The sequence below is a fragment of the Delphinapterus leucas genome, chromosome 11 (genome assembly GCF_059928025.1).
Source record: "Delphinapterus leucas isolate spDelLeu-1000000601 "Yukka" chromosome 11, BTC_Dleu_Yukka2, whole genome shotgun sequence".
In the NCBI taxonomy this organism is placed as follows: Eukaryota; Metazoa; Chordata; class Mammalia; order Artiodactyla; family Monodontidae; genus Delphinapterus; species Delphinapterus leucas.
Window position 1 is genome coordinate 64,385,113 of NC_143139.1, and position 24,348 is coordinate 64,409,460.

Sequence of the window (24,348 nt, forward strand, 5' to 3'; positions counted from 1 at the left end):
ATCAACAAAATGGAAAAGCATCTTAGTGAATGGGAGAAGATGTTTGCAAAATATATGTCTGCTAAGGGGTTAATAACCAAAATATCCAAAATACTCATATAATTCAACATCAAAAAACAAACAACCCAATTAAAAAACGTGTAGCATATCTAAATAGACATTTTTTCCAAAGAAGGCATACAGGTGACCAACAGACACATGAAAAGGTGCTCAATATCACTAACCATCAGAGGAATATAAATCAAAACCACAATGACATACCACCTCACACCTGTCAGAAAGGCTGTCATCAAAAAGACAAAAATAACAAGTGTTGGTGAGGGTGTGGAGAAAAGGCAACCCTCCTGCACTGTTTGTGGGTTTGTAAACTGGTACAGCCACTATTGAAAATAGTATGGAGTTTCCTCAAAAAACTAGAAATAGCATATGGTCCAGAAATTTCACTTTTGAGTATTTACCTGAAGAAAACAGAAATACTAACTCAAAAAGAAATATGCACCCCTATGTTCATTGCAGCATTATTTACAATAGCCATGAAATGGAAACAACCTAAGTGCCCATCTATAGATGAATGGATAAAGAAGATGTGGTATATACACAGTGAAATACTACACAGCCATAAAAAATGAAATATGGCCATTTGCGACAACATGGGTGGCTCTAGAAGGAATTACGCTAAGTGAAATATGTCAGACAAAGAAAGACAAATACTGTATGATCTCAATATGGATTCTAAAAAACAAAACCAAAAAACAAAACAAAACAAAACAAAAATAGATTCTTAGATAATAGAGAACAAATGGGTGGTTGCCAGTGGGGAGGGGTGAAATAGGTGATAGGGATTAAGAGATACAAACCTCCAGTTATAAAGTAAATAAGCCTAGGCGATTTAATATACAGCATAAGGAATATGGTCAATAACATTGTAATAACTTTGTATGTGGACAGATGGTTGCTAGACTTATTGTGGTGATTATTTCATAATGTATGCAAGTGTCAAATCACTATGCAGTATACCTGAAACTAACGTAATATTGTATGTCAACCATATTTCAATTCGAATAAATGAATGAATGGATTTAAAGTAGGCCTCAATTCTCCCAAAAGGAAACCTAGTCCACAAATGTTAGTTAGCAAAATAGATTGAAATGTTTAAGAAATCACAGAGGTTTGAAGGGGATTTTAATCTTATATCCTACAGCACACTTTGCTGGTCCTCATTCAACCTGCCTCTCTTTCCCGTGCTTGTCCTTACATGTTGTATGTGGAGAGGTTGGAGATTTTTCTTCCCCCTTTTCCTTCTTCCTAACATAATATCTACTTCCTAGAAACCAGTATTTCTGGCTTTCTTTGATTAATATCTAGGTTCAATATTTTTCCAGATACATGTTTGTATTTCCTTTTTCTTTTATATTTATCCTTTGCCTATTTTTATACATAGGGCTCAAGCTTTCTCATCAAGTTATAACTTCATACAAATTTTTTATTAAACTTTTCAACAATCTTGGGCACATTTTACAGAAAATATTGTTAATTTAATTATAGCCATTCAATGGTAAAAGGTTTTCAAAATGAATGTTACTAAAATGCTCAAAATAAAAGGTTTTCATCCCCCCCCCAAAAGAATAAAATGCACAGATAAAGAATAATATATCACAGACACCAGCTACATGACTCCACTTCAGAAATAAAGCAGCTCATGGTGTACCCTCTCTTGTCCCTTTCCTCTCTCTACTCCCCCAGAGGTACTCACTATTCAAGAGTGGGGTTACTTGATTCACTGGGAACATATGACATCTTCAGTTTTACTATTACAATCGTTCTCTGCTGAGATGTTACCAATTTACACCTCCACCAGCTGCATGTTCATTTTTTAACAGTATGACTTTTTAAGATCACTGAAAATCAACAAGAATTTTCTGAAACATAATTTAGAAACTGCTCAGCAATGGTAGTTTCTTTTGACAGTGAAGGATTAAGCCTAAATACGTGGGATTTTTCTTTTCTATGACTTGGTTGAGTTGCATATTTAAAACATGTTTCTGTGCTTATTCTGTGTGGACTGTTGTATCTCCTCCTACTGCACAGAGCAGTAACTTCATAATAGTTGACTCTATATTTATGCCAACCAAATTTGGACTGCGTTTTGGTCATATTTATTTGATATAAATCAGATGAATTTTTCCTGCTATAACATAATACTAGCTGGACACCTGGAAGATGCTCAAAAATATTCATTGATTGTTTTGTTTCTAGTTTCTAGTTAAGTAATACATGAAAAGTGGACTTTGAGGAGACTGAAAATGTGCAAAATTTATTTTCAGAAAGAAAACTAACATTTCTTCCTTTTACTAGAATTCAAGTAGGTCACTTTTATCATTAGCAAATTCCACAAATCCTCTATTATTTATAGCTTTGAGTTGCCCAGAGGGGAAGGAATATCAACCCTGCGTGCGACCTTGTGAAGCAAGAACATGTCTGAACAGATGGTTCTATGGACACTCTTCATGTCTGGATTTAAGAGAAGACTGTGTGTGCAAAAATGGAACCATTCTTCACAGGCCAGAGTCAACTCAGTGCATTCCAGAGAAAGAATGTGGTAAGCAGAGAAGTACAAAATGACATCTTAGGGACCCAGCAAATAAATAATACTTTTTTAGAACTTGGAGAGATGTGCTGAGAAAGACTGATTAAAGGTCACCTTAAGTGTTGGAAAGGAAGAGAGTAGGTAATTTGATTTTAATATGATTTCAGTTGAAGTTACCAGAATTAGGGACTTCGGTGGTGATATGTTTTAATCTCTACTTATGCTTATAATAACTGGAAAAGAATATGGCAAATTAAGAATGAAGAGAATAGTGTGTGGACTGAATTGAAAGTTCAATTATTTCACGTATTAATGATTCAGCTTTACCTCTATGAGCCTGAGGTTATGCATCTGCAAAATGGGGAAAATAATAGGACTTATCCCACAAGGTTAGTGTGGGGATACATAAAATAATAGAGTTTTGTAACAATGCCTAGAGAAAAATAAACACTCAAGAAATTTCAGAAAGTGTTGTTATCTGGGAGAAAACATTGAGTATTTCTACTTTCATTTTCAAACCATTTTATCCTGACACATTGTCTCCGTGGTGGTTGTGGATAAAAAAGGGCCCAACTGAGAAAACTGCAGTGCAGTACTTTATCTATCATAGGGCTCATTGTTATGGTCAGAAGTAACGCTAGTAATTCAAGGGAAAGGCAAGTAGAAGTGAAATGCATATATTGTTTCAGAAAAAAGTTTGTGTTTGCCACTGAAGAAAGTATTTGTGGAAGAATTTGAGAATATACATGGTTATATTTGTTTTTAGGGACCTGTGAGATTGGTTTGGTAGTAAATAAAGTAAGAGAAATTCACTGGAGGCTGGGAATATGGTGGTCACTTCATTTATCTTTATTATTACTTAAAAGAACTAGTAGAGGGCCATATTTATCATTATGTAAAACATTCATAATAAAAGTAATAGAGGCACTAAATAATATTTTGCTTGACTACCTACTTTCTACATTTAGATTTTAAAGCTGAAATGTTTTGAATTTTGATATGACAAACATGTTAATGTGAGGTAGAGACTACCTTGTTTTCTAATACCAGTTTTAACAGTTGATATTTTAAAACCAATTAAAATTTATGTTACCAAGTTTGTTCAAGCTAAATAAATTGTATTAACAAGACTTAAAATGAATTTAAAAAATTAACAAATCATCTTATTTATAGAAGAGGACATGCAAATTTACAGATAGTTGTAGAAGGGAAAAATATTTTCTGTGGAATATAAAAATTTCATTAAAGAAAAATGTAAGCTAGTAGCTGATGAACAAAAAGAAGAAGCTGAGAAAGGGTAGATAATGTGACATGTTACCTGTGTCACTGGGCCAAGTCACAGTCTGAAATCAAAACATCACAGCTTGGTTTATTTTCGTGCCCAGGTTCTAAGTGATATAACATTGACCATCTTTTTAAGCGTGCACTGATAGTGAAGACCAGCCTCGAACTGCTGGGGAAGTTTGGAATGGGGGCATTGACGAATGTGCCCTGTACAAATGTTTGGAGAATGGAAGCATTATTCCCATAGAACCTGATTGTGATGAAGAGCCCTCGCCAATTTGTGAACGAGAAGCTGAAGTCGTCCTGGGCTTCACTGATAAGTGGACCTGCTGTTCAAAGGAAATTTGCAGTATGTATGCAGGCTGAAGCCTTACAGTCTGTTAATGCCACAAAATATGTTGATATTCTTTGTGAAAAAGCAGGGCAGGCATGATGCTTGGTGTTAAAAAAAATATATGGGGTTTGGGGCTTCCCTGGTGGCACAGTGGTTGAGAGTCCGCCTGCCGATGCAGGGGACAGGGGTTCGTGCCCCGGTCCGGGAAGATCCCACATGCCGCGGAGCAGCTGGGCCTGTGAGCCATGGCCGCCGAACCTGCGCGTCCAGAGCCTGTGCTCTGCAACGGGAGAGGCCACAACAGTGAGAGGCCCCCATACCGCAAAAAAAAAAAAAAAAAAATGTATAGAGTTAAAGTAACAATGAAAGTATTGCCATAAATGTCACCTACACTTTCTCAAAGCAAGTTTTACCTCATTATAGTTTTGTTGATTTTGCAAATAGACATGCAAAACTCTGGCTATTATCAAATAATAATATTCAGAAATACGTGAAGATAAAAGATCTGGGAATCTTTGACTTATGACAATCAGGGGTCAAAGACAACAATAGGTGACCTTAACTCTGCTGCCTTTTCACATATGACCATTCTATGAGCTGAATGGTTTAATTGTAGTGTAAAAACATGCATAGTGAGAATCATTTCCCTGCTTTGAGTTAGAAACACAGGATTTTAGTTGTGTTCACAAATTTTTTAATACTTCTGTTTATTTCCAGGCTGTGACATGACTTTGTGTGAAACTGCCATTCCAACATGTACAAATAGTCAAAAATTGATCGTTGGCTATAGCCCTCTTTCTTGCTGTCCACAGTACCAATGTGGTGAGTAATTAATTAGGAAAAGTAAGAATGAGGTTCACTGTTCAGAGTAGTGGATTAAATTCTCATTTTTGTGTCTACAAGGAAATTTATTATAAAAGATTGTTTGCAGAGCTGTCTTGCTAAAGGTAGCTTTTTAAAAACCTGCAATTTCTTTATAAATATGTATATATATGAACTTTAAATCTATTTATTATATATATATAATTAACTCATTCTAAAAACCTTAATTTCAGTGGAAATATGTATTTTGAATGTATATATTTGTATATTTTAAATGTAAATAATTTGCCATTTCCTATATATTTCTGCTAAGATTTTATGGCAGGAGATATATATATATATATCTATATCTATATCTATATCTCCTGCCATAAAATCTTAGCATATAGCATATATCTTATATATATGCTATATATATATATAGCATATATATAGCATATATATATAGCACATATATATATAGCATACAGCATATAGCATATATGCATATAGCATATAGCATATAGCATATATCCTATATATATATATCTCCTGCCATAAAATCTTAGCATATAGCATATATCCTATATATATATATATATATCTCCTGCCATAAAATCTTAGCAATATATATATATACACACATATATATGTATATATATACACACACACATACATACATACAGATGATTAATCATACATATGATTAATAGAATGTTATATATATTTTTTAAATGTCTATTTACATATATTTTATATGTAAAAGTATTTATTTTATATATAAATAACCTGCTCTTTCCTATATATTTCCGCTAAGATTAAGATTGTTTTAATGAGCTAATTATCACTAAATTCAAAGAGAACTGAGCCACACTATTTCATTTATTTATTGTCTCACTCTATACACATTTCCAAATATCTCTGGAATGTTTCTGCAGAATGTGACCCACTCAAGTGCCCCGAAATTGCAGTGCCAGAATGCAGAGAAGACCAGTTCATGCTTCAGGTTCAAGAGGAAGAGACTTGCTGCTTTCCTCCTGCCTGTGGTAAGCATTCTGTGAGGTCATTTCCTGGAAGAAGAGGGAGGATCTAGGGAAAATCTCTCATTTCATGTGAATTTCATGGGACTCAATGGTAACCAATATTCTGCTGATATACTCTTAAAATTCAACTGAACAAGAATAGCAGAAAAGAAAGTACAGCATTTTAAATGATTCTTGACAATTATTTCAATTAGTACTACTTTTCCCTATCGACAAAGACTATGTATATCATTGAAAACATGATCAAGGTAATATAATCAAAAAAAACAAATAAGGCTAGCACCTAGTTCTTTTTAGAGAAAAATTTAGCCCTGGCTTTCCTGAATAACCAACGAAATAAACGACTCTGCTAAGCAGCTCACCTCTTTAAAACTTCATCTCCTGTATATCCTGTGTAAGCAGATGATCTCGAAAAGAGAATGGTAGAAATAAATGAAAGGTGTCTGGGAAATGACTGAATTTGAGCTAAATACTCTGACGAACTAGGCTTTGAAAAATAAAGAATTCTCTTTACCATTTCAGTGAGGAATTATCATATCAAAGGCTGTTGATTAATGTAGGTTTCAGATAAACCTATGTAGATCAAAACACTTCTTTTTGTATCATTTAAGGTTCTTTGACTGCAGTGGCAACAACTGAGTGATTCTGGCTAGCTTAAGCACAACCAATTATTGGGAGAATTGGGGAATCAAGATTTTGTAGAATCAATTTGAAGCATTCAGCCAAGCCCTGGGAATAAGGGAAACCAGCTTCTCTAGGTGTCGGTCACTAATGATTGAGTCAGCAACATCTGTTTCTTGTCTAAATGTGCCTCTATTTATGACTCAAATGCTATAGAAAGACATTCTCATTCGTCTAAAGTGGGTTTTTCCTACACATGGGCCTGGTAAGAGTGAGGCACCTTTATTAAGAGTCACTCCAAGGCTGCGTAGGTGAGGCATTTCCTCAAGTGCATTAAGAGAGTTGTTATCAAAGTTGGAAGAGGGATGCTAAGAGCTCAGAGGAACAGGTGCCTACTACATTGTTCATTCATGGGAGTGATCCAGAGTAGTGAATTAAGAAAAATAAGTATATCAATGGTATTTTGATTCTAGTAAGAACAAATTACTCCTGAATTTGTTCAGGAGTATACTCCTTATATTTAAAAATAAAATTATTTTAAAAATAATTTTAAAAAATAATAATTTAATTTTATTATTATAAATAATAATTAATATAGATTTATATTAATATATAATTTATATTAATTAATTTATATAATTTATATTAATATATAATTAATATAAATAATAATTTTAAAATAATAATTTAAAAATAATATTTTAAAATATACTCCTTATATTTCTGGTAAGATGGTTCTTCTGTGTCACTGTGCTTTGGAAAGTATAAAGCAATACACTCAGATAGTATTATTGTTTTTATGGCCAAATAAGGAGATCCGTTTATTAAATCCTTATTTTCCTTGCTTCCTATTTTGTTTTACATAATGTATTTTTATTTTGATTTTATATGTGTACAGTAATCTGAACTGATAACTAGTTTGTTTTTAGCTCAGCTGTGACTTTGCCTTTTTGTTTCACCTTTAGTTTGCAAATCCTGCACTGAACCTATCCCACTATGTACTGACGGAGAATTTCTCACTGTGGATCTTAATACTACACAATTCTGTTGTCCTCAGTATTACTGTGGTAAGTATATTTTAACTAATTAAAATATCTAGATATGTTCAATATTTAAGAAGGCCAGTGCATGTTAATTGTACTGTTATATGAGACCTTAGTTGAGTTCCAGCATATTAAATACATGTAATGTTTTCATACATCTAAGAGTGCTTCTTGGACAGTATCGTTACCTCCCCAAAATAGATTAGCTATGACTTTTCTCATCATCCTAGACTTTCTAGATATACATGTGATTCCATACCCTCTTCACCTCCTTTCTCTTCTTGCCCCCCTGCCATTTCTCAGGGCTCTTAACCTGATAAGTGTGTCCTAGTTCTACTAGTGTTGTTGTATGTGCTTGTGAGTCATTTGTTCGGTCCTTACCAACACACTGCAATTGGGTGGTGGGAGAGGCAGCTCTGGGGAGATCCAAGTCCATGTATCACATCAGTAATGGCAGTGAACTAAATGGTAGCTAGTGAAAACTAGCAACTACGTGAAGTTAATCTTTACTCATGTTATTTTTCTATTTAGTGTGTGAGCCAAATCTCTGTCCTACGCCACTACTCGACTGTGCACAAGATATGAAACTTGTGAAAGAAAATGTATCTGGTCAATGTTGTCCAACATGGCACTGTGGTAACTAATTTTCATATTTTAAAGTTTTACTAGAATGTATTAATATATACGATCAATATAAATATGTTGGTTTTTGCCTTTTAGAATGTAGCTGTGAAAGTCTTGTTGTGCCAACTTGTGAAGTGGTAAGAACACATATTTTTATTGAATTTTAATATAATTTAAATCAGTTTATTCTTCCTTTATTGCTTTCATTTCTGATTTCTTTTCAGAGTTAATGGAATTATTCTCTTTAAGTTGTACTGAAGTAGATTAAATCTTCTCTGATATTAGGGAGCAGTCAACATTTTAAAATATACTTGAGACAGGAAAGTACAATCAATATGTTTTTTTTTTTCCACTGGTGACTGAATCTACCAGTCTTATATCTACGTAAGTTCACTGGTCTTAAAATAAGCACAGTATTGAAAATATATTACCTCAATAATGAAAGGTTTTCCAATGATTCTTTAAGAAAGTGCACTAACAATGCATCTGTTTCAGAGGAGGAGAGGGTATAAACATGTAACTGTCTGTACCTTGTTAGGGGTTATGTATGAACATGCAAACCTTACAGAAATTCCAAAAATTTAATTTTTAGAAATAATAATTATGACTCTGGTATCACTTATTTAACCATTAGATGGAGGTTATGGTGCTTTACAAGTCTTTTTTTTTTTTTTTCTTTAAATATTTACCTCCATGGTATGCCTCTAAGACTTGAGAAAGATAATATATTCCTGGCCTTATTTATCAAAGAAGACATGTTTTCTTTCACAAAGATTTTCTTTTTCTTTTCCTTCTCAAACAATGTGTATCATTAGAAACTCATTCAGACTTTTCAGGCAAAGGCTATATTCAGGGGAATAAATGAGGCAGTTTTTAAAGTAACAGAACCCTTCTTAGGATACCACTGTTTCATTTAAAAAGCAGGGTGCAAAGTTTCAGTTATGCGGGATGAATAAGTGCTGGGAGAACTGTTGTACAGCATAGTGACTATAGTTAACAGCACTGTATTGTAGACTTCAAAATTTGCTAAGTGTTCTTACCACAATATAATAATAATAATAAATAAGAGAGTGGGAGGAAACTTTTGGAGTTAATGGATAGGTCTATGGCACGGTGATATTTCATGATGTATACTTATCTCCAAATATGTCAAGTTGTATACATCAATTATGTACAGCTTTTTGTATGTCAAATAAATTAATTAAATTGTATTTTAAAAAAGCATTGGGCTTCCCTGGTGGCGCAGTGGTTGAGAGTCCGCCTGTCAATGCAGGGGACACGGGTTTGTGCCCCGGTCTGGGAGGATCCCACATGCCGCAGAGCGGTTGGGCCAGTGAGCCATGGCCGCTGTGCCTGCGCGTCCGGAGCCTGTGCTCCGCAATGGGAGAGGCCACAACAGTGAGAGGCCCGTGTACCGCAAAAAAAAGCATTAATCTAACATTTACTCTAATGATGAGTTACCATCTGTGATTTGCATACAATGTTTAATCTTTACAAGTAACTTTCATAAAAATTCTCTTGGATTATTTTGTGTATACACTATATACATAACCTACAGAAAAGAGTGGAATTCTGATATTGTATTTTTCTCAAGTTCTTCACAGTTTACATAACAAGTTTTGTATATTATTTCATTGAATCTTTACAAAGTAGATATATTTAGCTCATTTTATAAGTAAGAAAACTGAGGTCTAGAGAGAGTAAATGATAGACTGAGATCTTCAGGAATTAGACCAAGGGTTGTGTCTAAGCGCCCATGCAAGGCAATTTATTTTTAACATTCCTTGTTCTACAAAGGTATTGACCTGACCCATTGTTCCTGAAATTGCTAAATATTTGTTTCAGTGTCTAAGATGATATATATATATATTTTTTTTTTTAATTTATTATTTATTTATTTATTTTTGGCTGCATTGGGTCTTCATTGCTGTGTGGGCCCTCTCTAGTTGCAGAGAGTGGGGGCCACTCCTCGCCGCGGTATGCAGGCTTCTCATTGCGGTGGCCTCTCGCTGTGGAGCACAGGCTCCAGGCACGCGGGCCCCAGCAGTTGTGGCTCGCGGGCTCTAGAGCACAGGCTCAGTAGTTGTGGCGCACGGGCTTAGCTGCTCCGCGGCATGTGGGATCCTCCCGGGCCAGGGATCGAAACCGTGTCCCCTGCATTGGCAGGCGGATTCCCAACCACTGCACCACCAGGGAAGTCCCTAAAATGATATATTTTAAAAAAGCACTGTCTAATCTTTTGGAGTAATTTATGCAGTGGGGGAGTTTGATTTATTACTATTTTTAACTCTGTATTCCAATATTTTATTTCCAATCCCATTAGAATTGTATAATAACTAAAAGTCATAAAACAACAAAGGCGTTAATGTCTATGAAACTACTTTACATCTCGTAAAGCACTATAAAAAGTGAGATATTATTAGCTTATGGAGAAAAATGCCTTTTATATATTACTATGAATTTGAGTTATTTTTTGTGTCAAGAATCAAATTAGTTTTTATTACTGATGTCATATGAAAATTAAACACACCCCGGAAAAGTTGATGTTTAAAATACAATCCTTGAAACTTTAAGCCTGAGTCCTACACTTGAGAAGAACCTATACCATTTCCCTAGTAGGGAAAAGTTTAAGCATTGGTCATAACAGCAATTTACATAACAGCACTTTCTGTACATCAGCTTGTTTTAAGCTCTTTACATATGTTGATCCATTTATTTCTTCCAACAATTCTGAGGCAGACGGTATTATTATCCCCATTTTACAGATGAGGAAGGTGAGGAGCAGACTGGCTAAGTAATCTGCCCTAGATGACAGAGCTATTAAGTAGCAGAGCATGATTGGCACAAGGGCAGTCTTGTTCCTGTGCCTGTGCTACTAATCATTGTACTACACTCTTCTGCTCTTGTTTTATATGCTAAAGAAGGCTTGCTCTGATGCAGACATCAGGGTTCTGGACCAGCTCTACAGAGCAGATCAAGAACATTTTCATCAAGAGAATTTTCTAGGGTTAGCAAGCATTCTTTTATCTCTAATTGCCCACTAGAAGCTCAGAATCTAACAATATAATTTTAAAGTTAGGACAAATCATAAAGATCATCTTATCCACCTTCACTCATTTAATAGATAAGGAAATTTAAGTTTAGAGAGATTGAGTGGTCTATGATCACATTTTTATTGTGAGTATTTTCTATAGGCTACTAATTAAATGACCACTGGGTTAATCAAAGCTTGTTCACTGTCAGATATTTTTATGAACTTGCTATGTGGCTGTGGGGTAGGAAACTTATTAGATGTTATATTGTGCATTTTTTTACAATGGTAATATAATAAGCCATATTGATAAGTCATATAATAATATCTTTCTAATAGGGAGAATTTCATGCAATAGACCTCAACTTTCAGAGTGACTGTGGATGTGTACAGTATCTCTGTGGTAACTATGTTTTTTGAAACTTTTAAATGATAATGAATATTATTGATATCTGTTGTTTACTATGAATAAATTAAAAATAAGTTTTGAGATGTACTACACATTTTAAGCCATTGGCCAGTTTTTAAGTATAAAAAGTATACTTTTTATTTTTCAATTTCCTCTTTTGTAATATTCCTAAATGTTCTGAGAAACTTGGTAACAGGACATAAAAATGATTCATTTTCAGAGGCTTCACAGAATTTAAAGTTGATGCCAGGGTTCTTTTTAGTGTATATAATTTAATTTAAAAGTAGACAACATCTAAAAGAGATTTTTGCTCACTGTTTTATTATTATTGATGTTAACACTGCAAAGCATAAGGTTGATTTTTCTATGAAATAACAAATCTTCATATTAAGTATTAGTAGGTTAATAGAAAATAAACTTTTGTTTAATAGCTTAAAACTTTTGTATTTTTATATGAGAGAAGAGTTAAATCCTATGTTCACAAGGCACAAAGCGCTTCTGAGCTGCATTCTTCATCACTATTCTAGCCTACTATAAGCCACTTTTAATGATGTGATAGCACATTATATCACCTGCCTTCATCATAAAGTATGATTTATATGACTTTATTTTGCAACACAAAAAATTGAAAAATTTCTCTCAAAATAACAAAAAACATGAAATGTTACACAATCCCTTCATGAAGAGACCTACTGTTATTGATTTAGATTTTGCCTCCATTTATATCCACTCCCCAAAATTGTCATGTTGTGTTTCCAGAAGAGGGAACAGCAAGCAGCTTGATGATCACTTTGGGCTAAAATTCTGGAATCTGCTATAAAGTATAGTTTTTAGAGGCAGTTCAAACAGTGTATAGCAGTTGAGTTTAGGAATCAATTTCTTACTCTGTGTTAAGGAATAAATGCTACATTCATTATTAAGTGAACTCTTGAGCTGTTAACAATATATAAAGGTAAAGATCTTTACTGGTTTTGAAAAAATTGCATATCACAATAAAAACATAAACTTAAAAGTTCCAATGATCAGTTAATAAAAAACTTAATATAGTACTTTTTGTTGACTTTTTTTGTTTTCTTAGAAAAGGATGATGTGTGTGTGTTTCAAGAAGTATCAGTATTGAATCCTGGCCAATCTATGATAAAGTATTTGGAAGGGGACTTTTGTTACATGGTAGAGTGTCTAGAAGAGAAAGATAACCTTACAGGCTACCACACTTTGAATTTTACAATGTTGAATTGTTCAAAAGAATGTGATGTTGTAAGTATTCTTTGTAAGTCATTCTGGTGAGAGTTAATTAATCTTTAAATGGCAGCTGTAGAATTCGAATGAATGAATACTCCATAAGTTAAAAATATACACTTGAATAGTTCTTTAATAATCTGTTAATTTGTAACTTATCTACATAATGCAGTTTCCTTTTCCTGTGTATAACCTTGAGCTTCAGGAATCTTATTACCTATACAGCTTGTTTGACCTGAGCTTGTTAAATCTACTTGATGAATCTTGGCTGCTAGATGTAAAGGTTAACATCTACTTCACTTCTAATACAGCTATATAAAGTCAGTTATTATTTGAAGTGCTTCAAATTCAACCTCAGAAATGCTTTACAGGTGCTCTGAGACGGCGTAGGTTGTATTGGGAAGCACTTTCAGAATGAATTCATTAAAAATATCAGTATTGTTATTGGCTAATTCAAATTATTATTATTATGCACAGCACCAGGTATACACTCCATCGCCAAGTGATTATGATTGTTGTGGTACCTGCAAAAATGTATCCTGCAAATTTCAAATGGAAAATGGAACATCAGTTATATATGAGGTATGAATTTCTTCGTTCCTAAAATGTGCTCCACGGGTAGCTGTCTGTGCTATTTTCTAAAGAAGCTGTTCCATAAATTTGAAAAATATCACTCACACACACACATAGTGTTCTACATACAACAAGCACACCCATATACAGCATGCTTACAACACACAAGACATAGTTACAGTTTAAAGTATCTGATTTCTGTTGTAAAGGAGCATGTTAAAATGGCTTCTCAAACTTATTTTATCATAGATCCTTACTTTTTTCCACAGATGTTAGGAATGGACTTTGAGAAATGTTGATTTCTAATAATTAGAACAAAGGAAAAGAACAATGTTATTTTATTCACTCATTTGAAATGAAACATTTTGATAGAAATCTGAAACTCAAGTTTTAGCACTTTATTGTTTCAGGTATCAAAGATTTCAGTGGGTAAATATGACAAAAGATTAAGAATATTTGAAAAAATTTTTAAAAAGAAGATCCCAAGAGTAATGAATGCTATACCACATCTTTCTGCCCAAAACAATAAAATTATTATTCAGAATTCTTCTGTTATCTCATAATAACTCTATGGAGGTTTGAAGACTGACCTACTCCTTTCCTTTTTTAGAATAGAAGAATGGAACCATGTATTAGTACAGTTGTTAGTGATGTCATCAGATTTAGGAGGCTCACAAATTCTGTTTATAATTTACATTACCTGAAGGCAGTTCCAATTTATTATTGCTATCCTTAAATTTTTTCCATTAATAGTTTAATTATATGGAGGTCTTATTTATGTTGTTCTTAAGTACAAGGGATTACTCATAGACCCAAAAGAAAAAGAGATTTCTCCAATCCTGTGCATTTTATTAAATAAGAAAAGTGAACAATTATCTTATTGTTTCATAGTCTATTGTTTTATAATTATGTGAAAAATAGTGTTATTGATTTAAATAATGTTGTTGATATTGTTTATTTGTTTAATCATAGCAATATTTGTTTCATATTATATCATTTTAAAGAGGGAGACTTGAAAAAGGAAGCTTATAAAATGAGGAGACATAGGTGTGAGAGAAAATGAATCAGAGACTACTTGAAAATATACAGTCATGTGGGGATTTAGTAAAAGAGCAACATAAACTCTATAGATGTCAGTAATCCTGTGATAGCCCTGAAATTTAAATGAAAGATTAAATTATGTTTAGAATATTTTTTGAGAACACAAGTAATGTAATATAGGTAAACATATATGAAGATTGTTAACTCTTGGCTCTTTCAAAGATAAGCTTTAGTTATCTAGAAATCTAATTCTTATGGAACAAGTAATTTTTGATTTCAGATAAATTAGTACTATTTGAATTGAATATTAGAATTAATATTCAAATTTGAATGTTTTATCTTCTTTTATACCTGGACTTGTAGATCTTTTCCAGTTGAGATTCATAGAAGACCTGATGATATTTATACATTAAAATAGAATCTACAGAAAATAAAGTTTGTCAGAATTCTTTGCTGGTTCACAAGGAATCTTCAAGTCAGAGTCTGACTAGCATTTTAAAATACAGGTTATAAAATAAAAAAATATATCAACAATTACAGCCTAATAATTATATAATAGTTATTTTCAGCTGATTTTGTTTCTAAATAGGAATTCTGAAATCAAGAATGAAATAAACACTTAGGGACTTCCCTGGTGGCACAGTGGTTAGGAATCCGCCTGCCAATGCAGGGGACTTGGGTTCGAGCCCTGGTCCAGGAAGACCCCACATACCACGGAACAACTAAGCCCTTGTGCCACAACTACTGAGCCTGAGTGGCACAACTACTGAAGCCCATGCACCTAGAGCCTGTGCTCCGCAACAAGACAAGCCACCACAATGAGAAGCCTGCGCACCACAACAAAGAGTAGCCCTGCTCGCCACAACTAGAGAAAGCCCATGCACAGCAAAAAAGACCCAATGCAGCCAAAAATAAATAAATAAAATAAATAAATTTTTAAAAAAAGAATGAAGTAAACACTTAGTATGTTGAAAAAGTTGTTAAAAGAATAGGGATATGTTTAAAAATAACCAGAAGGTATAGAAAACTAGAACCACAGGTGAATAATCACTATCATCCAAAGATTTTTAAATTTTTTGGTGATAAGGGAGTAGAAGGAAAAATAAACAAACCTCAAGAGAGGAGGTGTACTAAGTATTATGACTTGTTGTTTTATAATTAGTAAGGGAATATTAGAGCAAGACCTTTGACACTTGGCCACGTTAGATAATTAATTTTGTAGTAGAAAAAGATACCTATTTGCTTCTTTCCTCTCTGTTGCTTTGTTTCACATTTACATCTTGGTTCTAGTATGAAACCAAAACACCCACACACACACATACCACATATATGTATTTTTAATTATTTTAGATAAGTTTGGGGACATTGCCAGATGGACATTTTATGTTACAAGAAGCTCTCTGAATCTAGACTTTTGATTCAGTAGGATAGAAACATTCTACTTAAGAAATATAGCAGATTTTAATAAGCAAACAGTAACTTTCTCTTTTATTTTTAGGAGGGGAGTACCTGGAACTATAATTGTACCACATTTGAATGTGTTAAAACTGACGAAGGGACGATGATTCTGAAGTACAGTATGGTCTGTCCCCCTTTTAATGAGACTGAATGCAAAATGGTTTGTACTTTGTTATAGCTAAGAAAATTTGGCATTAAATATAATTTAGAAAATACACATTAATATGTTTTCCAAGGTCATACATACATACATTATGGCTTATTTATTTTGCTAAATGTTTTATTTTCATGTATACATAAAAGCTCTATTATATTTTCTCAGTTTGACACTTTGAGTTATATATGGCATTCCAAATAATTTTGAGTCTCCCTGAATGGACATGATGCTATGTCTGGGTTTTTAATATGTAGACCAAAGGATTATTGAAAAATCCTTTGATCAGCCAACTTAGCCTCTTCTTTCCATATGGATTAATAAACTAATCAATCAGAACTTGGTCAAATTTCTCTTTCTTAAACACACAGCAGATTTATGCTGTCATTTGCTGTTTAAAGCATACTAGCCTAAGTGAAATTTGCCATAGTTTCTCTGAGCATGGGCCACTGTGAAACTCAGCACATGCCAGAGCATTGCTGATTCTTTAGTTTTGCTCTTCCAATTCCCTTTTCTCTCATAGAAGAGCCTATTGGGAGAGTAGATTTTCGAAAGTCAAACAATTTTTAAAAAAAGATTCTTTGTAGCCTTAATTATTTAGGAGATAATAATCCCTAATGAAAAGTAAGCTTTATTCTGTTGTGCGAGGCAATATTTTTCTTTAAGTGTGGAGAAATAGCACAGTTTCACTTTTTTTCATGATGTGCCGTTTTAGTGATGATGGTTAGCTAGTTGGCTGGCTAGTGAGATACAATATGTACTAAAGTAATAGAATTTCAGCTCTTGAAGGAATCTTAGGCATCATCTTATTTCACAGATTCATTTTTATAGAATAAATTCTTTTATTTGAATTACAATTAGCAAGTTACTAAAAGCAATTAGCAACTTACTGTAAGAATTCCAAAATAGATGAAATTTTCTTAATTTAGCCTTTGTCAAGAGACATCCTGAAGTGGGGAATTTTTTTGAATAATAAAACATTAAAGAAAAAGAGACATCATTTTAACATTCAGTTATATTCAGGAACTCAGTCTAGTCTCAAAAAAGTAGTTCAGTTTGTTTCAAGGAGTTTAAAAGATATAATGGCCTCTATTTAGAGTCCCTATTAGTACTTTGATTTGGTAAGAAAATCTTTTGTGGTATTTAAAATGGGTTCTTTTAAGTAAGTTAATCCTTTTGCACTTTTTCATATTACTAATGAAGAAATAACAAATTTTAAACAAAATATCTGCTCCTAATTTTACAAACAAAAATTCTTATTAGAAATTGTTAAATTTCAATCATCTTTCTATAAAGTCTTTGTGATGTTTAGTAAAAATATTGAGAAAGTTGGTTTTTTATTTCTAGTTTAGGATGAAATGACAAAACACTGAATTTTAACATTATTCCTTTTTTCTTCCTAGAATGAAGGGATTGTAAAGCTTTATAATGAAGGCTGTTGCAAGATCTGTAAGTGAAGACAAATTACATACATTAATTTGATTAGTTTTAATTGCTCATGATTATTATTTTTTCACATAAAATTCAGTTCCTATGTTGCAATGAGGGAAACAAATTTTATAATGTTTATTATTTAAATGTTTTTGTCATGCGGTTGATTATTTTGTAATTTAATCTTTATCTTCTGGAGCATAAGTTTTTAATTGAGATGAATTTTAATTTAAATATTAGAAATTTATTGTTGCATTTTTCAAAAGGTATTGCACAGGATTTCAGTAGGTTTTAAGTTTGAAAGTGCCCTATGGTCAAATGTGCTTTGAACAGGCTGAACTACACAAAGTAGGTTATGATGAGACGTCAATAAGGATATAGAAAGTGTGATATTTTCCAAACCTATTTGAACAAATCTATGGTTCTGTATAATACATTTGAGAAATACCAATTTAGTCAATTATATTTAAATCATATATATAAAACTTCCCATAATTATTTTGACAAAATTATGTGCATGCAATATATTTATTTGAATTATAAGTTTTATTTTATAGTGCGTTTTAATGATTTTAAGGACTGAAATAGAGGGGTATTCATGCAACCATTTTTATTTATGTGTTTATGATTTTATTTTTTGTGTTCATGAATTTATGTCAAGAAAAACGTTTTAGAGGGGAGTGGAGGAGTGCTGCTTCATGGGTATGGGGTTTCTTTCTGGGGTGATGAAAATGTCCTGATATTGGATAAGGTGGTGGATGTACAACATTTTGCATGTATTAAATGCTACTAAATTGTGTATTAAAAATGGTTAGTTTTATTTTAATGCAAATTTCACTTTAATAATAGAAAAAATGTTCAATCTCACATATAATAAAGTTATTAAAATCCAATGAAAATACTAAAACAAAAAAAAAGAAAAAAGTTTTAGGAAACTTGGCATAAATAGTAATTTTAACATTGTTTAGAGAAGCTTTTGGGAAAAAAGTCTACAACACAATTCAGGTTAATAATGCCACTGTGTAGGGTTGGATTTTTCGACACAAATTATCATGCTTCTCAAGGGAGATTTCTGAACTTCTTTCATGAAGGGCTAAATCCCATAATATGTAAGAATAGTCTTGTCTATTTAGAGGTGTTAGTCATATTGAAAACAATATTAAAAGGTATTAGGGACTTACCTGGTGGCACAGTGGTTAAGAATCTGCCTGCCAATGCAGGGGACACGGGTTTGATCCCTGGTCCGGGAAGATCCCACATACCGCGGAGCAACTAAGCCTGTGTGCCATAACTACAGAGCCTGCGCTCTAGAGTCCGCGAGGCACAACTACTGAAGCCCGCGCGCCTAGAGCCTGTGCTCCACAAGAGAAGCCACCGCAATGAGAAGCCCGTGCACCTCAACGAAGAGTAGCCCTCGCTCACTGCAACTAGAGAAAGCCAGTGCGCAGCAACGAAGACCTAACGCAGTGAAAAATAAATAAATTAATTAATTAAAAATAAAATAATTATCTTTAAAAAAATAAAATAAATTAAAATTTTGATGAAACATAAGTAAAATATATATTATTGAACATAACAGCTTATAAATCAGAAACTCACCTGTTTTCTACTGACAATTTATTTCTCACAAAATTCCAATGATGGGTTCTGCATTTATCCTGATTTTCAGTTTAGAGAGTTTAAGTAACTCATCTAAGTCATACCTCTTGTGGGATTTCCCTCCAGGCCTGATCTCACAGCCTGCTTCTTAACCGCTAGTAATATTCTGGAACATCATCAGTATAAGTTTTAGGAGAGGGCAGAGGCTGACTGATGATGTCTGCTCATCAGTGCAGGGCTGGAACGACAGAGTCTATTTACCTGAGGTGTGAAAAGTAAAATCCAACACATTCATACCCACCCACAACAAACATTCTGATGTCCAATTTGTTCTTGTATTCATTTGCTGGGGCTGCTGTTAACAAAATACCAGAAACTGGGTGACTTAGCAGAAATTGATTGTCTCAAAGTTCTGGAGGTTAGAAGTCTAAAACAAAGGTGTCAGCAGGGTTGATACCCTCTGAGGGCTGTGAGGGAAGGGTCTCCTCCAGGCCTCTCTTCTTGGCTTGTTAGACGGCCATCTTCACGTTCACATGGTGTTCTCCTTGTAAGTGGATCTGTTTCCAAATTTCCAGTCATAAGGACACCAGTCATATGAATTAGGGCCCACCCTAATGACCTCTTTTTCACTTGATTACCTCCGAAAAAAACCCTATCTCCAAATAAGGTCACATTCTGAGGCACATAGGAGTATTTGGAAGACAGAATTCAACCCATAACAGCTATATTGCCAGGATTTTAGTGGGTAATAGAGTACCACTTAATGCTTTTTAATTACTGGGGCTCTTAGACACATACTAATGAAAAATTTTTGCTCATTAGAAATGAGCAGTTTTTCATTGTTTTCTCTGAATCAAATGTAAACTAATGTGTATCAAATAGTCATTGTATCAAGAACTCAATGAGTGAAATTTAGGCTCTAGAATCTAAGGAAGTTTATATTTTTATGGTCTCATGTCTTTTTCCTTCTGCTTCTTTAGATTCTAGACTCTTCCATAGGTATGAGATATAGGAATAGAATCACATTGCAATGTAAACACCTTGAATTCTGTAACCCCATTTTAATTATTAGAGAAGTGAGTGTATTTATGTTATCTGAGGGCAGACAGGGGAAGATCTGTCTGACTTGACCGTATTGCTACTATTGATTGTCCGTCACATGTCAACACTCTATTAAACCCATAGCAGACAGTACTGCAATGAATCTTCACCACAGTTCTGGAAGGTAGGTGGGGAGGTAGGTATGGTTTCCCTACAGGTGAGGAAATGAAGGCTCAGAAAAGTGTATCACACTAATCAATCATACTCAATAGATTTAGGCCTCTCCAGTACCTGGCCTCAGGATATTTCAATTTTGCCAAGCTCTTTGAAGTACAGAATAATAACAAGCCTCCTCATTTTCTCTCATCTGATGTATAAGGCCTTGTGAAGTAGTTTCTGCTTTGGCATTAGAGAAACCCCGTCTGTAGTCTTTGCTTTTGGGTGACCAGGCTTTATCAGAGAGACTGTGGATATTGCGTATTGTTGCAGGTGCTACGCTAAACAAAATGTGTTACAATAAAGTCTCTGAGGAATAAATAGGAAATGGCTCTTGGCACGAACAAATCCAGCCAACTAACAATACATTTATGCTGTCCCAGTTTCATTCATTGAATGAGGTAACACAGACAGATTTTTACTGAGTGCCTCTCACGTACCAGACACCCTTTTAGGCACTGGGACCATGATAGAGGATGAAACAATATCTGCATGCATAGTGTATGTTATCAAGAAGGGGAAGAAACAATAAGAGGTATATATACATTATTATGTCAGGTAGTGATGAATGGTATAAAGAACAATAGCACAGAATAAAAGTGATGGAGAGGGAGGGAAATTGGGTTGTTCATTTAAGTGGGTGATTAGAGAGTGCCTCTGTGATGAGGTGTCATTTGAATAGGGACTGAATGTCCTTGGGAGCCAGCCAGGTAGAGTGAAGAGTGTTCAAGGTGGAGGAAATGGCAAAGTACAGTCACAGCACAGGGATGAAAGTGATAGAAGAAGATAAGGACCGTATAGGTCATGTCAAAGATGGTTTCCTTCTTGACTATTCTTTGTTTTAAAACTTATGAGAATAGAAGGGCTAATGCAGTAACCACTGGGTGAAAGCATCATAAGGAACAAAACAGCCTGCCCTCTGCCACCAACACTGAGCCTCAGTCCACACCGTATTTGGGAGGTCGGGGAAAGGAGAAAAAACAAGCATGGGAGATTGAGGAGGAGCCACAAAGAGATGGGAGGCAGAGCAAAGAGTACGCTCTGGAAGCCAAGTGCAGAAAGTGTATCCAGGAGGAGAGAGTGATGGACTGAGTCAAACACTGCTGAGAAGTCAAGTAGGATGAGAACTGAGATGTGATCTTTGAAAATAGTAATTGAAAGTCATGGATGACCTTGACAAGAACAGTTTAATTTCAGGCAGTCTTTGCTACCCATCTCTGCTTCAACCAGACTGGCTTAACTTTTATATACTTCACATGTTGGGATTTCATACAAGCATTTATTTTATTTTATTTTATTTATTTATTTTGTGGTACGCGGGCCTCTCACTGTTGTGGCCTCTCCCGTCGCAGAGCACAGGCTCCGGACGCGCAGGCTCAGCGGCCATGGCTCACGGGCCTAGCCGCTACATGGCATGCGGGATCTTCCCGGACTGTGGCACGAACCCTTGTCCCCTGCATCGGCAGACAGACTCTTAACCACTGCGCCACCAGGGAAGCCCTCAAGCATTTATTTTAAATAAAGATTTTGCGACTAAACTCATTTGAAGATTGGAGCTCTAATTCCAGTCTTTTGCAAACAAGGAAACTCAGAATGATTTAGTCTCTTTCCTAAAATGACAGAGCAAATTAGTAACAGAGTGAGATGAGAACCTTGGTTGTTTTGTATCCTGATTCAGGGATTACATCCTCTATCATATAGCATTAACTATATATTATTGGGTGTATTATCAAGTGATAATACATCATGCACACAGAAGCATATTAATAGATTAATTAATACAAAGTGTTTTCATTAGAAATTGTGACATCATTTCAGAGCCATAAAATCAAGTATGAGTCATCCATACATTTCAACATGGTTGATAATAATTCAGTTACATTCTTGAATGTTACATTAATATCCATTAAGATAATGTGATTTTAAATCTATCAGTTTATATTTTAAAATTGATTTATATATATGTATGTATGTATGCCTTAATTATGTACATGTATATTTACCTGTACATGTACAGGTAAATATGTATTACATTAAAATATAATGTATAAATATTACATTAAATATAATAATAAATATACACCTGACACAGGTTGATGTTAGCATTACTCCATGTGTGGAATATGTTTGATTTATGATTATGATAATTATTCTAAGACAATAAGATAAAGAGATAAATATAAAGCTAGAAAATATATGAGAAAAGAAGTTGAAAATAAATATTAACATACACTATGTAAGAGTAAAATTCTCACTATCTCGTATTATAGAAATATGTTTTATATAAATATATCAGTTTTCAATTATAAATATATTCATATGTTTAATTGAATTAAGAAACAATTTGATATGGACTTTTGATGAATAAATACATTCTGTATTTTATCAGGCAAACGAGACGAAAGAATATGCCAGAAAGTGATTATTAGATCAATCATAAGGAAACAGGACTGTATAAGTCAAACCCCTGTAAGTGGAAAAATATCATTTGTTACATAAAGCGTATGTGTCTTTCCAGAAGTATATGTGTCACAGCACTGGTAAGTTTGTAAGCCAACAAAATGCCAACACTTAAAATATTTGACTTTTGGAGATTATTCCTACATTCTAATATTAAAATACTCTGTTTGTGAAGAAGTATGAATTATTCTTGGCATAAATAATCAACAGTTCTGAATGTTAATTGCAATACAGAGAGATGGAAATTTAAACCTAAATATATTTGACCACATATTGTCTTAAGTGTGTAATTTTAATCAGCAAAAATAGTCTTAGTTCTAACTTTCCCCACTTTAATAAGACCTGTCTGATTCTGTAGTCTACTTAGTTGTGATACAATACAGGTTACAATAGAATCATTAGATTGTGATTACTATATTCCATAGATCTGTCTAGTTATGTGTGCACATTTCATACTTTGAGTTATGTCAGATTGCCATCTTGGACAAACAATATGCTACCTTAGTGGAATCAATATCACTGTTTTAAAATTTTTTAAACAATTTTCTCATCTCTTCTTACAGATAAATGTTGCATCTTGCGATGGAAGATGCCCATCAGCTACCATATTTAACATCAATATTGAGAGCCATCTAAGATTCTGTAAGTGTTGTCGTGAAAATGGGGTGCGCAACTTGACTGTGCCACTGTATTGCTCAGGCAATGGCACTGAAGTCCTGCACACTCTCCAGGAACCTATAGACTGTACATGCCAGTGGAATTAAATTCTTGGATTCCAAGAACTCTATGCAACATCATAAGGTCAAATGGAGTTAATTTTTATCACTCTTTTTAAGGCACTGGGCAGATTTATACTGTTTAATAATGTATTTTTCAGACTACTGGGATATGGCAATTTAACACTTGCTACAAAATAAATAAAATTTCCAGGAAAAACTAGATTTATTGACTTAGTCTATTTTAGAGAATCAAATGATTTTAAGGTGTTCAGCTGAAATGCTGTTATGTATATAATTGCAGCATGCAATTATATTCTCATCTATTAGAAGGTTGTTTTGTAGGATTCTTTCAGTTTCACTCAATAGTTTTTTCTTTTTAATTTGAAAAGTCTGCCATAGCTATTCGAATTAAGATACTCTTCATTGCTACGGTTTATTCTGGTAAATGTAATCAGTTAATAGTGGCATCTGGATAGTCATAAAGAGTGGTACGCTTAGAGACTGATCATAGAACAATAGGATTTTAGATTATTTGAAGTCTGAGTGGATATTAGGAATGTTATTGCAAATTTCCCTTATTTTGCAAATTTATCAGATAACCAGAGAAGCTATGTGACTTGTACAAATTCGTCCGGTGTAA

At 33.8% G+C, this 24,348-nt stretch overlaps 1 protein-coding gene across 1 annotated transcript in view; it reads left to right on the forward strand.

Annotated features, from left to right (window-relative positions):
• Nucleotides 1–23,768, forward strand: part of OTOGL (otogelin like) — a 147,461-nt gene extending 123,693 nt beyond the window's left edge. The window contains exons 46-59 of the mRNA XM_089921078.1: nucleotides 2,414–2,599; nucleotides 4,008–4,220; nucleotides 4,923–5,027; nucleotides 5,945–6,052; nucleotides 7,636–7,737; nucleotides 8,245–8,349; nucleotides 8,434–8,474; nucleotides 11,708–11,771; nucleotides 12,856–13,034; nucleotides 13,494–13,598; nucleotides 16,129–16,248; nucleotides 17,646–17,691; nucleotides 22,919–22,998; nucleotides 23,553–23,768. Coding sequence (XP_089777204.1) covers nucleotides 2,414–2,599; nucleotides 4,008–4,220; nucleotides 4,923–5,027; nucleotides 5,945–6,052; nucleotides 7,636–7,737; nucleotides 8,245–8,349; nucleotides 8,434–8,474; nucleotides 11,708–11,771; nucleotides 12,856–13,034; nucleotides 13,494–13,598; nucleotides 16,129–16,248; nucleotides 17,646–17,691; nucleotides 22,919–22,998; nucleotides 23,553–23,753 — 1,655 coding nt within the window. The 3' untranslated portion in view covers nucleotides 23,754–23,768. The remainder of the gene's footprint in view (nucleotides 1–2,413; nucleotides 2,600–4,007; nucleotides 4,221–4,922; nucleotides 5,028–5,944; nucleotides 6,053–7,635; nucleotides 7,738–8,244; nucleotides 8,350–8,433; nucleotides 8,475–11,707; nucleotides 11,772–12,855; nucleotides 13,035–13,493; nucleotides 13,599–16,128; nucleotides 16,249–17,645; nucleotides 17,692–22,918; nucleotides 22,999–23,552) is intronic.
• The last annotated feature ends 580 nt before the right edge of the window (nucleotides 23,769–24,348 follow it).